Consider the following 17,523-nt stretch of genomic DNA (forward strand, 5'->3'; position numbering starts at 1 on the left):
AATAAACCAAATTACTTCCCACATCAAATGACTATTTGCTACTATAGACTAAATTATATATATTCCCTACATCTGAAATAGTCTACTGGAATATAAATTTATTTTGTATCTTGATGAATTATATGTAATGTAGATATAATTTAAATGTTTTTCTTATATGGGGCTTTGCCATGCCTGCATTAGTGACCAAATAAAAAGAAAAGACTTTTAAATATATTCTCCATATTATAAGCTTTAAAATGATAGGTAATCTACTGGATCAAAATATCAAAAATATTACGGCTTCTCTGTACTGAAGTATACAATACTGCACACATTCTTATAATAATTTACTCAGTTTAACATTTTGGGATGGCGAGCCTCATACGAAAATAAATACTGTAAGTGTACAAGAAGTATTGTCCCATGCTAAATATCAAAAAAATCATAAAAATATTTTTTGAAATTAACTTGCCCATTTTGAAGTAACATAAAAGTTATTAACTTGAACATAGAAATTAGTGTTTTTAAAAAATGTCTACCCATCAGTTTACAGTGGAAAATGATAGAAACACTTTCATTCATTGGAAGTGTTTTATTATTTTTATTAAAATTTGTTGGTTTAAAAATCAGGGTAGACATTTTTTAAATTCAATAATTTCTATGCACAAGTTAATAATTTGTATGTTATTGCAAAATGAGCAAGTTAATTTCAAACTTATTTTTTATGATTTTTTGACATTATCAACATAACCTATTATTTACATTGTTTACTGTATAAATTATACAACCAAAATTCTTGAAAAGACAACATTAATATATAATAGTATATAGTAACACTGGAGAAAGATGAAATTGTTAACAAACAATATTTGTTTTTACTACAAGGGATTCATATAATCTAAGTCATTAAAATAAACAATTTATTTATTTGTTTACATCAATGGCATGTGTACAGTACTACCAGTTGTACTACAGTGTACAGTTTTACTGCTGCATTATTGGCTTTGCATGTATTCACATAGAAAATAGAAAAATTGCATTGTAAGCAGTTTGGAGATATACATCTAGTTTAACGCCTGGTCATTGACTTAGAAATGGCCAATGACAAACAAATTGAAATGACAAACATCACTGTAATACTAACATTATCTCTAACACGTCAACATCAAAAAGATTAAATGAAACCAAAGAGGTTAACAAAAAAAAATGTAGGTAGACTACTCTATTATTATCAAGGGGTGTACTGACTGAGGAAGTCAAGTTACTGCATTCAGATTTATATACATACATATATTATATATATATATATATATATATATATATATATATACAAAAAAAATTCTAATATAGTTTGTGACTATTTAATATAGAATCAAAGAATTAGTTTGATTTTACAGACTTATTATTACCAACTAAATACAGGTTACGGGTTAGATATATGTGGCAAAGACAAGCCAAACCAGTCACTCGTCGCAAAAATTGATTTTGTGTTATTAATACAGTGTTAAAGAGTAAAATAATAGCTATAAAATGGTAAAAAAATCATTCAAATCGGACATTTCCTTATGAAGTTACAAGCGTTTAAACATACAGCTGTTTAAAGAACAATATATGAGAAAACAGCCTTTAAAGTTTATGATTTCAGGCATTTCTCATGCAGAAACTATCTTTAAATCCTTAAAAAGTGTTGTTTTAACATTGAAAATGGGGAAAATAATAGTATAGGATGGTGTGTAGATATATAAAGGTTAGTTTAGTGCAATAAAATAGATTTTTGAAAATTTGACATTTTAGCATGTTTTGGCCATTTTCTCTGAAACACGATTTGCGACGAGTGACTGGTTTGGCTTGTCTTTGCCACATATGTCATTCAACAGTAACACAGAAAAATGATTAACATTGCATGGTTACCTGAATTTTAAGACTGCCAATGCCAGAAGTGCCATGGACATCCCATAATACATGACTGCTAGACTTCAACAGCAGCATAATGTTATGTAAGCGAGTGTCGTCCTTAACAGTTCTCAGGTTCAAAGTGACAGTTTGCTTGAAAACACCCTGTTCAACTCGCTTGTGTTCAATCACATATATTTCTGGATTCAATTCGCGACTGTTCAGTGGTAGTTTACATCCCTGAATTGGCTTTTCGTTTATGAACTTGGCTGATATTCCATTCTGCTTCCAATCATCTGACACTACACATGTTCTATTAACATGAGTTTCTGAAAATGAATAAAATTCAATAATTTCATGTTTCATTTTTAAATTCCCAAATTTTAAGAAAACCAAACTCATTACAGTAAATATTAAAATAAAACAACTGGAAGGAAAAGTTGGAAAGGAGAGTACAGTACATTCAAATCCCAATGGGCTGAAAAGAGTGCATGAGTGCAGGACGGGAAGAAGTATTGCGCATTTCCCTAAAGGCTTAAAAAAGAAATCTATTTTTCAAGGGTCAAATTTTCAAGGGTCTTCACTTTATAGACACCCTACATGGGTGTCTACAAAATTAAGACCAAAGACCTGAAAAATGAAGACCTCCAGTTATTTCTCAATTATCTAATTGAAAGTATTTCAAAATCAATTTTTGCACTTTGGCCCCAACCAAGGTGGGACTAAGGTGGGTGTGGACTCACGGCTGTCCCTCTCCCCATTTCAAAACAGATTTGCGCCCATGTTATCAAAACTACAATAGTGTAGAATAAAACAAGAATTTGAAGTCTTATTACAAAGTACAACAGACTTTATTACAAAATATGACTGCTCAGTTTATTACAAAGTACGACAAGGGTTACTACAAAACAGTAACAGGTAGCGACACCATTTTAACATCAAAGGACCACACCTTCCATCCCTTTGGGCAAGTACATTTGGATCATTAGTTACAATTACAGTAAAACCCCCATTAAGGAGACACCCAAAAGTGTATAAGGGTGTCCCCTGAATAAGTATGTCTGTTTATTTTTAATGTTTTATGTTTACTGGCTTCTAAAAGCACAAAGAGATATTTTATTGTGGAAGGCTCTTTAAAAATACAACCATTAACCACTTTAAAAAAGCATCATAATTAAATGCTATGAAAAACAGAAAATATGTTGAAGTATTTATTTTCTATTTGTGAAGGAAATTTTGAATAATAAAATGTTCTATTTTCTATAGTTGATGCAGGCTAATAATCCTACATTTAGAATATTGAGCAATATTAAACAAAACTGATCTCATTCAACTAATACATAAACTCCTACACACTCCCACACAATAATGACGTTTTTAATTTTCAGATGGGAATGGATCACGTCACTTCTACATAGGTATTAATTTTCTTTTTTCTCTCAAGGCTTCACACTATTATCACACGCTACATACTGCATGTCAAGTGAACACAATGCAGACACCATGCATGTACTGTACATCAAACCTAAACACACTTTTATTTTCATATTTATAAGAACAACATTATTAACCATAAGAAATCGTTCACAATTATCAACATTTTCACAAGTTTCCAAACAGTACACTAGGGGGGAGCGGGTAGACAAGTAAGTACACTTTTACATAAGCATAAAAAAATTTTGATTCAAAATAACATGCATTATTTAAAAGAGATTTTTATGACCAATTACAATGCAACCATGGATATAATATACATTTTAAGTAACTAAGTACGGTACTTTAGTTGACTTTACAAAAAAAAAAAAGGAGATTGGTTTTGCAAAATCAACATTTCGTATATACACTTTCAGAGAGGAGGGAGGAGGGTAAGAAAAAAAAGTACTGTTTGTACAGTACTTGTAAAAATGTTGATAATTGTGAACAACCCCTAACACAACATGTATGATCTACAGATGAACATATACAGTATTAAAAACATTCATTATGGGTTTTTTTTCTGTTAAAATTTTTTAATTTGTTTATTTTCCCTCATACATTTCAATTATTTAAATTCAATATATTTTTAGTGTTTTTATAGTATATTTTATATACCGTACTCGCGTGAATAAGCGGCCCGTTTGAATAAGCACCCCTCCTAACGTGAAAATTTCCTTAAGCGCCCCTTTTAATTTGAATAAATGCCCCCTCAATAATCCAATCAATTCTGGACTGTGGATGTTGGTATGATTTGAGGTGTGGAGTGGAACCACATTCTCCTTTAGTCAATATCAAAATGAGGATATTTATCTTGGACAGATGAGAGCTATCTGGACAGACAGTATATTTCCAACTTTCATCTTCTTACTTTTCTCTATAGCCTAGTCCTACTGCTTTTCCGACAATTTGCACCTAACAACACATTCCCATCTGAGTTTTCAAGAAAACCTGCAATGATCATGCAATCCTGCTAATCTCAATCGGCATGGACAACAAGTAACCACCACCACTAATTTCATCTGCTATTCTGCTGTTATGTAATAATGTACTCACAACATTCTTGTCATGATAAGCCATGCTCTCTGGACGATTATCTTTTCCGCCGCACCACCATTCGTAATTTGTGGTTTCCTGATGTCCTTATAATCATTTTTCATTCAAAATGTGCCTCTTGATTTAGTAAGTTGTCATAATAACCCCTCGATTTTCATCTATTTTTATAAGCGCCCCCTCAATTTCCACTCTGTTTTGATAAGCGCCCCGTTCGAATAAGCTGTTTGAATAAGCGCCCCTCAAAAGTGCTAAAAATATTTTAAGCGCCCGGGCGCTTATTCGCGCGAGTACGGTAGGTGTTAAGTGATTTATGCCTTACTTATCTAAAATAGTACATCACTGATGAAAAACAGCACCTACTTTTTGAATCAAAAGATAATTAACTTTTACTGGTACGATAACCAATATGGAAGAATGAATACTGTCTGAAAATTAATTACTGTATATTAAATTGAAAGTGGGTTAATTTACGTACTGTATGGTTAATTTGTTCATTTTCCTTCATATATTTCAATTACTTAAATTCAATATATTTTTAGTGTTTTTATAGTATATTTTATATAGGTGTTAAGTGATTTATGCCTTACTTATCTAAAATAGTACATCACTAATGAAAAACAGCACCTACTTTTTGAATCAAAAGATAATTAACTTTTACTGGTACGACAACCAATATGGAAGAATGAATACTGTCTGAAAATTAATTACTGTATATTAAATTGAAAGGGTTAATTTACGTACTGTATATGAATGCTATTAATACTGATGTAGGTCAAGGTAAATCTAGTGGATTTCATAACTATATTATTTATCAGTAGAATAATATATTCGCAAAGGCCTGGTTTCCATGAAATTGCTTCACGCTTTCGTTGACAGCTTTTGGCTAAGCTGATCGGTTGGCAGAATCGGGGAGCTTTCCCGATTGCTTCGGGGACAGCTACGCGGTGTAACGATTGTAGTGAACACTGTAGTGACAAGTAAAGCAATTTTATGGAAATAAGGCTGAAGAAGCTTATCTGCAACTTTGATAGATTAACTACCTTGGTTAAGCGAGACACTGATGTAGTTAGCATAGCTAACCTCTGCAAAAGTTGCTTTCTGGTACTTGTTGCCGACCCATTCTATGAGACCATCTCGACTGGTAGGTAAGTTTTCCTCCACTGACACATCTATATTAGCAAGCGGGTTTACAGTATTTGGTCTCGAAACCTGTAAAATGGCAATAAAACAATCAAAATCATTTTGGTATATAGTATATTTCACAATATATTGGCGGTGATGTTTAAGTGTACAGTACCTGTAAACAATTTTAAAAACAGGGCACAGTTTCAGAATAGATTTAAGGAATTAGATTTACGGTTTTAATAGTGAAGCCTACAGTGAAATCCATCGTTGTATTCCCTGTGTGATTTAAAACAAATTATGATATTTGTCTGCATTTCAAAGTCAACAAATTCAATCTGCAATGATATTATTTTCAATCATCATAAAAATCAGAACCATTATCACCCATAAACAATGATCATCAACACATTATCACATGATAACAGTCACCACCATCAGACCACTACCATCACCATCTTGATAGTCACTATCAAGATCATCAACAACAAGATAATCACCATCACCATATCACCATCTTGATTCATCTCTATAATCACCATCAGGCCATTTCCATGAATTAAAGGCCATCATGATAACCACCATCTTGATCATCACAATCTTGATAATTACCATCAAGATGAATGTCATCACTATAATCAACATCACCATATCACCACTACCATCTATTTTTTTGAGATATAATTTGGTTATGTCTTGTTAACGTAAATGCTTGTTTCTTAACTCCCAGCATGGAATGATAGGTTGCGAGAGATGTTTTACGGTCAGCATATTGCAAGTAGGTACAATCAGTTACCTTGTTACGCTTAAGAACTTTCCAAGTAAAGCTCATAAATTCTATGACACAGAAAATTAATTTTCATTTTTACTGTTCTCGGAATTTAGAGTTGTGATGACACCTTCGGCAAAACCCAGTTGATTAAATGCAAGTAAAGCTGCATATTCAGTCATGCTCAGTATATTTAAATTTTTTACCCACTTGATAAATGGTACCTTCTAAATAAAACATCAAATGACGCTACCTACCAGAAATATTTTTTAAAAGATTCATATATTTTTACATAGATTAATGAATATTATTCAGACATTTGTCAAAAGCAGGAAAAAATGTATTCCTATACCATGCTGAATTAATGTCAATAACATTTTATAACAATAATAAAGATATTATTGTGGACAGAGAGATGGTAACTATACCAAAACAGTAGCATGATGCAAGCTGGCAATCAAAATATTGCAAAAATTAGTACGATTATGTAAGAGAGAATCTACAGTACACCAAAATACTGTATGGTATATTCAGTAAATTAACAAATTAAAGAGGTACCAGTAAATAAATGCTCCTACTTCAGGAAATGATAAAAACAAAATACCATTCAGATTATATAAAATTAAAATGTCATGTGATTTAAGAGATATGATTGGTTAATTACTAACATAACTAATGAGACCGGTGCTGGTTTATGGATTCTTTGCCTTGACCTTAGTTCTTTGCTGATCTCAGTTACTATGTCACCATGGTGATGTGTAACCATTGAATAACACTATTATTATGGAATATATTTTGTACCATTACGTTTCAATGCAAAACAAGAGGAAAAAATGTCATTAGTAAGAACTACAATAAATTTAGCTAGTATAGTGTTTATCATTACAATGCAATAAAAACAAAAATAAAATAAACAGTCTGTAGAATTTTAGTCAGTATTATTATTAACCAATAGACAATACATGTATCGGAGTAAACAAAATGCCTACCTATAAAGGAGATATAGCAATATTACATTTAAAGTTCTTTTAAAATTTGACTTGATTCATCTTCAATTTGCAAACATGGTACATTTTGGTCAACTGCATGAAGAGGCATACCTAGACAGATATTATACAATGCTTGCTTCTGTTGCTTCATTGATTTTTCAAAACTTTTTTTTTCTACCATCAAAATGCCCAACTCCATATATAACTCAATCAATTAAATGAAAATTATATAAATTCATAATAAAAATTATCTTTATTTTATTATATACTCTATACAAGGAATGTAATAGATATTAACATTTTTTTCAAGATTAGGAATAATAATGATGAAATTCATGATTGAATGAATACATTCGTACTTGTGAGTTTTTCATATTTTTTTTTCACATTGAAATAAGCTCATTTAGTATTAATATTTGGGAAATGTTTCGTTGATGAAATAAAAATTCTACCTACCAATGCCATTAAAAATCCATGATTAACACTAAATTTTATTATATGACACCGGCTGTATTATAATCGTTGGCACGGTGCCAAATATGGAACATGATCCATTCATAACAATGTTTTAATGGGAATGTGAGTCTGTATTGCATACTTCTGATATTAATCTGCCACAGATCTAACATTGAATCTTCTATGTGATATGCTATGATGACAAAAATTAATTATCATAAAGATACAGTAAATACAACAATCTGGATAATAACTGTAAAAAAAGTTGGCCAAGTTTGACTGACTCAAAAATCTGGGATACTGTAGGCCTAGTGTACACACCAAAATCACCGGGTTGTAGGCCTTACCTTTTTGCCTACCGTAGATGCAAACAGGTAGGCCTAGCATGAAAAGACATTTTTCAAAATTAAAACGTCTGTGCTTCCATATAGACTTGACAAGAATAAAATTGATATACAGTAATTCACAAATTTGGAAAAAACCTCTACTGATACATTGCTTTATTATTTTATCAACGCGAGAAAAACGACAATCACAACAAAAAATTAAAATTCTCAAAGAAAATTGAGGGCGGTATTTGAACCCAAGTTCGCTAACAGTGAAATGGTGTACAGTAACTATTGAGGTAATGTATCAGCGCAGGTTTAGTTTCACCTTGAAAGTATATAAACTGTAGACATGCATAGATGTGCCTACATTAACATATCTAATCACATTTTAAGTACAGTATGACCCCTGTGTGGTGAGTCAAATGACCCCCAATAATTTGCTTGAAAATGCAAAAGACGACTAGCAATGAGGCTGGAGAGCCCCAATCATATTTATTTATTTCCAAGCCCACAGCGAAAAATTGTCACTAAAGGATGGACAAAATATATAATATAAACTCTAAAAATAAGAGCCAGACTATCAAAAAGTACATTCCTAACTAACCCCTACTCCAAAAAAAACATACTATCATGCATTATTTACAGCATTGGCATATCTACTGTAGAAGTCTTAAAATGGAGGTGCTGATGGGGGAAGTGGGGGGGCTCGATGATCAATCGAGGGGCGCTAACTCGCAAAATAAGGCTAGATACCCCACAAGATACACCGATTATTTAACAAAATATTATTACCTCCGCCAAAGGAGGTTACGTATTCACTGCTCTCTGTCTGTCTATCTGTCTGTGTGTTAGCAAGATTATGAAAGAACTAATGAATGAAATTATCATGAAAATTTTCGGAGTGGTACATAATATTCAAATAAAGAGACCATTCAATTTTGGGAATAGGCCAAAGAACATGGTCATATTTTTTTACCTTCAGCATAAAAAATAATGGAATGGCCCCCATCATACACGGCCTCTGACTATTGTTCGGTATACATCATACAGGCAAAGGGTTGGAAAATAATGAATCATACACGGCCTGCGTACATGTACAGTAAAACGTCTATTTTACGTACCCCTTGTTACCAAGGGGTGTTCGTAAATTGAAAAATTCGTAAACTAGATCGGGTGTCAGTTTCCAATACCTAGGCAGCTCCCTGCCATAGAGCACCGATATGCTGACGGCGGCCAGGCCTAGCACGAACTGATAATGCGGCAGCGCGTCTACCGCGCTAGAGCCTAGCTGAATTTACCTTCGATAAAAACCAAATTATTTTAATCGCTGGCATTCTTCCACTAAACAAAATATTATTTTAACTCTTATTCAAACATTCAAACATCTGTATGTTTTATGGACCTTTCTATCATGTTCTTTCTAGTTGTGAGATCGCCGAATTGAGTTGTTTACATGCATTTCGCGATCATACCTGTCATTCACCATGCCAATAAGTTGGTGACCCCAACATTCTTGTTTGTCTTTGTAAACATGTGCGCTCAGTCCGACGACACTTGCGTTGGTAGTTCGTTGTTGTGGTTAGGTTTATTACATTAACATAGTAATTATTATACCAGAAATAGAAGAAAAGATCGAACTATTAATAAATAAATACATAAAACTTTATCTTATTAAGAAAAATATACATTATCACTTTGTGAAACGTCCACAATCGGACTTTTTTTACGGAAATAATTGGTCGATGATGACGTCATCAAGGGCAAAGACCATTCGTATAATCGATTATTCGTAAAACAGAAGTTCATAAAATGGACGTTTTACTGTACTGTTCGGTATACATGCACAGGGTGGAGGTATCAAGTCTGTGGAGTGACTGCTCTAGTTATTTTGTATTGAATATGAAAAGTTTTAATTACAGTAAATAATGTTCAAGATACAAAAAATGGAAATAAACACATAAAAATCATGCATCATTTCTACAAACTAGATTATTAAAAGCAAATGAATTATAATTTACCAAAAAAATTAATTACAATTAGCAAACAATATTGAGCAGAACTGTATAAAAGTGGTAAATAATGTCAACATAATTATTACTTCAATACTGTATATTCCATTATATATTTAATATCTAATTATTTGTAAGAGCTTGCGATAATCTCTTGATTATGTGGACTACATCTGTAACTAAATTACATATACGTAGAAAAAATTATGAAAGTGTTTGCGTTTAGTTAACATTTTAGTTTCTCTTATCAACATGATATTGATAATAAAAGACTGAATTTCTATGCTTACTATATTAAAAGATTATACACTTCCATAAGTGAAAAATGTTATACAAGATACGTACAGTCCCTGTAAAGATTGCATCTATGACATAAACCTTGCTTACAGAATAAGGAAAATTAAAACAATGTACAGTAGCTATATTTATAGCAACATTTTGTTGACTTTGTACATTGTCGCTATAGGTGTCTATTCCTATGTTATATGAAAAGGCTTTGAATCTCTGCATGTTGTATTAAATGGGAAGCTGACCAAAATACCATATCTCAGGTGCAATTAAGAAGCCAATGACATGAGTTAGCCTTTAGATGTTGGCCTCTTCAATGGTCTAGTAACCAATAAGACTGCAGCTTGAATGGTTTGTGATTATAGAGCTGTGGGGTTCACAAGGGGTCAGGCTAGGACATTAGATGCTGGTTGCATGGTAAATAATACCTGCTGTTTTCAATTCACTACCTAAGAAAATAATACTCAGGTTTCTAGTACAGGTGTACTTATCTGTGTCTACCTGTGTACTAGTTACCAGCATGTGACCTTACTAATAATCACAAAACATTAATGTTACTTGTAGTGGTACTGATCTGTTTGGGCCTAAAGAAAGGTTTTACCAATGTGTGATAGCACCGTCCTGTGTAAGATACAGTATCTATGAGAAACTGGGGTGGGTGAATCCCTTTGGGCTAGCTATAGGAGCAGTCATTAACTCATGATCAATGCTAAATATAGCTTGATGGGAATGGAATGATTAAAGTACAGTACTGTAATTTATTCACAGGCCATCCTGTTGAATTATTAGATCCAGAAGGTATTACCAATGTGGAATAGATGGCCAAGAATACAAGTACTGTAGGCCTACAGATCCACCTAATTTTAATACCACACTTTCAGAAATATGCCTGATGATCAAAAGCCCATCCCCCAAATTGACTGCCAGGCAAAAGAATCCATGAAGAATTATTTAAATTTGAATATCAAGTATATTAGCTAAACATAGATAGTGGACCTACTGTATAGTTTTACTTACAATCAATTTATTCATGGAAAAAAAATTCAAGTCAGATGTTGGATGTCAAATGGGAATATAACCTTTGTGTTATTTTTAAAACGATTTAGGATTAATTAATTTGACAAATACTGGACTTGCAATAGCACGTTCAGACATATGATCAAAGAGCGAAGTCCATGGTTTTAGCGATCTACTTCTAAGAATACGCATTGTGGTGTGCTAATTCCGTGTAATCAAGGTATGGAAGGAATGTTCCCTCTGAGTATGCAACATGTAGACCCAATTGGCTCAAAGATTTCCTCCGACGGAGGGGCGGCTGACTCCCCAATGAGAACTGAAGTAGGCGTGGTCAGGAGTTGCTCGAAATCTCTCAGAAATTATCCTGCGGGTGTATCCCCTCGCAACTATGACAAGTTAGGGGTTTCAAAGACTTATTTAAACGCTTTTGGAGAGGGAGCAACTCTCCCCGACGGGGCCCTGCCCTCCCCCTGCTGTCGCATCCCCTAGAGAGAGGTACAGTATCACTTCCAAAAATTTTGAAAATACTTACAGTAAGTATTATGTAGCTTATAAGCACATTTTCAATACATATAGTAAGCATCATGAGGAGCTGGAAATAATCCATGCATATGATTATTGTAGGTACATTATAATTTTCATCATACTGAAGCCTATTAAACATGCCCTATGATTCAAATCATAAGACGGTATAATTTTACACTTAACAAGAAAATACTACATTATATACAACACCCAGTGTTATTTTTGGAATTATTTTTGGCTATGAAACTGAGTGATGTTTAACGATGGAAACAGACTATGTGTCAAAATCATGCACTAATATTTGCAATGATTTGATTTACAGTATACTAGTATTGTGGAATAGGGCCATGTGTTACGACTGACAAAATAAATTACTGATTTAAAGTTAAAGTTAATATCATAACAAAAGTTTTGATCTGACAGTCTAGGAATGTGTTTGATGTATCAAAATTTGACTGAGAATGCAGTTACTATGTTTAAGCTACAGAGATCCCAAGTCTCCCGAAAATCGCGGGTTTCTCCCGATTTTTGAGGGCGTCTCCCGCCCTCCCGATTTTTATTAATAATCTCCCGATTTTTTTAAATATCCCGAAAATTTCACAAAAAATGTGATTTCCATGATGTCATAGAGCAATGAAACAAAATTTCTTATCTTAAGCCAATATACTATGGCGCTCGCTCAGCCTTAAAATGTTGTAAACAAGACCAGGGATTTGTTATTTAAGTTGTTTATCAAAATAACAACTCCATGGCAAGGCAGGCCTAGATCCGTGGTAGAATCGCCTTGTTTATCCTCCATGTTACGATCTTTTTCATCCGCGCCGACCTCAATCAATGAGATGGCTGTCAGTTGAGTAAATAAATTTCAACAAATTAACAAAATTAGAAATCACATGGGAATGGATGCCCAAAGTTTTTTTCGCCGCGAAGATTTGGAACTTTGTAGAATCGGTGCATAAAAAATACTTTTTCTTTCAAGTAAGCTTCAATTCTTTAATAACAATACTAAAAAAATCATAGTTAGTAGGTTGTGGTACTAAGTAGTCTTCCGAAAAATGAAGTTTATTTTAATATCAATCCCGAAATACATGTAGGCCTAGGCTCTATCTGCACTGCAGGGTATGTGTGTTGTGTTGAGTGGGCGTCTGTGTGTAGTGGTGATCGTGACTGCGGCCTTAGGCCTACGCACGTACAGATAATGGAGCCTAGCGAGGCAGGATTTAATGTTTTTTCTTGCAAGTTGCAGTTACCTTGCTAGAATTCTATGTTCTTTGAAGAGATGTAGTAAATCAGCCATAGCCTCTAATATGCCAATGAACCAAGCAAAGCCTTGTTGACTGCTGCCAAGAATGCTTTACTAGCAAAATTTTGAATAAATAATAATATTTATAAATTTATATAGGCCAACTGCAATGTGTAAACAAATGTAAAATTGTTAAATAAAAGTAAACAAATTAATGAAAATTGTTTGTTTTCTTCATTTTGTGTAATACTTTCATGTCGCACAGCGCGTCGTAAGGCGTCACTACAGGAGGCGATCGCTTCACGAAAAAAATCTCCCTATTTTTTGGTTTTCAAACTTGGGATCCCTGAAGCTAGGTGTACCGTACCTGTTCTACATCAGCATACACTGTGCCTGACATCATTAGGAACTAACCAATAATTTTGCAATACCACAAGTTTCACAGATCACTTTAAATGAATGAATGAATTTATGATGATGATGATTTTTAAATGTAAAACAAGCAGTAATTAAGGGATGGATCCAGGAGGAGCCGAGGCATTTTTTGTGATCAAGTATTTCTTTTTCTTTCTTTCTTTTTTTTTTTTAACTTGCCAAAAGGGGGAGGCCCCTCCCCCCTCTAAATCCGCCCCTGTAATTGACCAAAGACAGTCATTATTTATTAGAACCTTACTTAAAATTTGTAATGTTGCAAAGGAAAGTTCATATACTGTCCATTATATTTGGCAACTAGTGGCTTGTGTTCTGCATTATTAGCAAATTGATGCTTCATTGATTTGGCCTCATTACCGAATATACATTCAGTCATTAGTCAACAATAAGCTTTCCAAGGTACACATAATATAACCAATTTACAACTTCTGAGTACCTTTGTTGTATTTGGAATTTAAAGAAGCAGGTACTGTAGTAGAGATACATAAATATGGGTAAGCTACTATAATAGTTAAATACCTGAACCACATTACTTCATTTGAACTATGTGCTCTGTAACACTATGAATATGTTGCTGTTTTACCAAACACTGTCCAGATAGGATCAAAGAACATTTGCTGCCTTGTGCCTGGCTAAAGTATATTTATTAACGAAAAAAAGTAAGAATTGTAACAAATTTTTAATTGTAAAAATACTGACTAAAATGGAACAGAATGCATTTTTGGCCATCTAGGGAAAACATTTACAGGGAAAGAGGTTTCAAAACAAATGTCCATGCCAGTAAATTCATCAAACTTGGAATAAAGGTCTTCAGCACTACTATTACCATTGGATACACTTCAAGAAGTTGATAATGACAGTGATATATATCTATAGAATCATGCCAAACAGGAACTCATAAATTATGGGCAGGAAAATACGACCACGTTTTTACTTGGAAACCTCAGGCACCTCCTATTGTGTACTGAATATTGGCAAATATAGTGCAACCCCTTGTCAACCTTTTGTCATAATGTGTAGAGCCTGCACATTCAGTGCATTAGTAAGAGAATCCTAAACCAGATTTCAGCGGGAGCCATCGAGTGAAGCCAAATTTAAGACTTGATATAGGCAGACCTCAAATATAAAATGTGCCTCTAACCATGAAAATTATACAACCAGAACCCTGCGGGCTTCAACATTCCTATGCATGATGCATGTTTTATTTTCAGACAATGAGGTTGGGTGGATTTTGTGTTGTGGTGGTTTACCTTGAAAAGTTAATTCTTTGCATTTGAATATTGGGAAAATGAATACTATACTTACATATCAGGTATAGGCCTAAATAAATGCTTCGCTATCTCCCCGCCGCCCTTGGCAAGTGGTGCTATTATACACGCCTCCAGCAGCATGCAGCAACCTAGTCTGTTGTCTCATCTCGCGGGTAAAAAGTTGATCCGGTTGACCTTATGACATGTGACGCGCTCTAGAGATATCAAAGTCACTTATTATTTATCAAGCAACTAGGGACGCTAATCAAAAGCAAAAACCTGGAAGAAGGTGACTGAACCACCACTGAGGAACTTCACGTCGTGAGGTCAAAACAAAATGTTGGAAAACTTTTTCTGACGCATGCGCAATTTCACTGATAAATCGTCATCGAATCGTTCAATGTAAAAACTTCTCTCATTTCTTTTATTTTCTATATGAACAATTGCTTTCTAGCTTTTTTATCGTTATTGTTAAAGTATAAACAGGCCTTAAGTCTTGATACTTCAGATATTGTGGTGTGTGACAAAGATGAGATCTAGAGTATATGAGGTAGAATACACAGTAAAGGGGAAAAAAAACTGCTACAATGCAATTCAAATATTCTATCATTGTTTGTAATTTGAGGTAAACAAATTGTAACAAACACACATCTGAACTCTCCAGGGATATGAAAAATAAGGAACTTTGGACTCACAAACTTTCACAATCTACTACGGTTTAATAATAATATGATTTATATAGCAGTGTCTAAAAAGTGACTAAAACCACCTATCTAAATAGTCTTCCAAAAATACTTGTAGAATCATTAATTTTGTTTTGATACACTGTAATTGGTAATTTTATAATGTAAATGGCATATTTATAATATAGAGATTGATATACAGTATACTGTAGTATACAGTATGGTCCCCAATGGAGATAAGCCACTGGGCTTTATTGAGTTATCTTGGAAAATACACATTAAATACTTTATTCCTTTTTTAAACACATTGTCTTCCCTACTTTATCCAATTTTGATGTTAATTGTAAGTCTCGAGATTCTTGTATAAAACTCAAATCAAATCAATTTATAAACTGTAATTTTTTATGTTAAGCGCCATGAAACAATTGTTAGAGTATTATTCCCACCCACATGACTTTGGGGAAAAATTTGTTTTGGCCTGTTTCACTTTAAGAATTTGACTCTTTATTTGTACTGTATGCTACAATGCTTCTAAATAGATGTTGGAAAATTATGCGTAAAAAAAAAAAAGGACATGGCATTAATAAAAAAAGAAAGGACATGGCATTATAAATAAAAAATAAATAAAAAAAGTTCAATAAAATGTTTAGATAGCATTAGCAAACACCCCACCCCAATTTGCATGAAGTTAATAAAGGAAAAAAAGACATAGCTACAAAAAAAACCAAAATAATAGAAAAAAAATAAAAATAAACAGTCCATACAGTAGTATACAGTTTAAATGCAATGGAATTCCATTAAATAGGGTGTACAAGGCAAGAGCTACTTTTATAAATTACTATCACCCATGTAGTCATTGAACAGCACTAAATGCAGTATAGCATTTAATAAAATATGATAATGATAATAACCTGGCAACACTTAAGATGACCTTCATAAAAAATTATGATTAGAATTACACTTAAAAGCTCTTACAAGAGCATTCGGATAACTGAATATGTGTTGTTGTATTAAGCCTCATATATTCAAATATTCATGATTGTTATTTTTTTTATATAAAAAGCCTGATCAAGGTTTGATCGTTATCTATGTAAAATCTGAAAATAACATCAACGTTTCTCATTTGACCTTGTAAATGTTAAAATATTTTGTAATTCAAACACAATAGGTAGAAGCTCTTTTGAGGGATTTTTTTTGTTGCCATTTTATTTTTATCTTTTTCTAAAAATTGATGATGGAATTGTTTAATTGATTTTTTTTAAAACAAAAAGTACAGACGATCTAAAACCGGTACCCTATTACTGTATTTATAGAGGTGACTTCTCATAGTAATATTATGTACAATGCTGTACAGTAATCATCTAGAATCAGTACTATGTACATTTACTTGGTATTAGTATTTTGTTAAACACTTCCCACTTGTTTGTCAGCAAATTTCTTCCATCTGCCATTACACAGCAACTTTGAATTAAGTAGAATTTGATACAAGAAAAAGTTGCATCCTTTTTTTTTTAAATTTGTAATTGAAAAGCATTACAACTGTAGATTGGATAATACATTTTGTTATTGACTTTTAATGTGAAACATTAAATTGCTATCAAAAAATTCAGTTTTTGTTGATTTCCAAACTACATGATGAAATCGTTGTCGCCTATATTAGCAGTGACTTTTGAAAATCAAGGTTGGTTGGTGGTGATTTTCCCCCTTTCATTAATGGCCAAGGCTAAATACTCGGGTGCATTGTCAACAACTGTGTACAAAATAGGAATTTTGGTGATCAGCAAGTTCACAGCACAATGTCTACTATTATTTTATAATGTGAATCATCTAATAACAATAATTACTATAGTCTACAATTATGAAATATATACTGTACTATATATCACACAAATTGACTAACTACAAACCAGAGCCTTGCAGGCGTCAACGTTCCTATGCATGATACACGACTTTTAGAAGTATATATACGTGTGTATATATATATATATATATATATATATGTATACA

The 17,523-nt window shown here is 32.9% G+C and overlaps 1 protein-coding gene across 1 annotated transcript in view; it reads right to left on the reverse strand.

The window, feature by feature from the left end:
* LOC117100442 overlaps window positions 1-17,523 on the reverse strand; it is a 51,999-nt gene that overhangs the window by 11,228 nt on the left and 23,248 nt on the right. The window contains exons 4-5 of the mRNA XM_033240140.1: window positions 5,445-5,613; window positions 1,894-2,204 (exon numbers count right to left, since the gene is read on the reverse strand). Of these exons, the coding sequence (XP_033096031.1) occupies window positions 1,894-2,204; window positions 5,445-5,613 (480 nt within the window). The remainder of the gene's footprint in view (window positions 1-1,893; window positions 2,205-5,444; window positions 5,614-17,523) is intronic.

This window comes from Anneissia japonica, unplaced genomic scaffold, assembly GCF_011630105.1.
Source record: "Anneissia japonica isolate Jap-2015-1 unplaced genomic scaffold, ASM1163010v1 scaffold1642_len504882_cov181, whole genome shotgun sequence".
Classification (NCBI taxonomy): Eukaryota; Metazoa; Echinodermata; class Crinoidea; order Comatulida; family Comatulidae; genus Anneissia; species Anneissia japonica.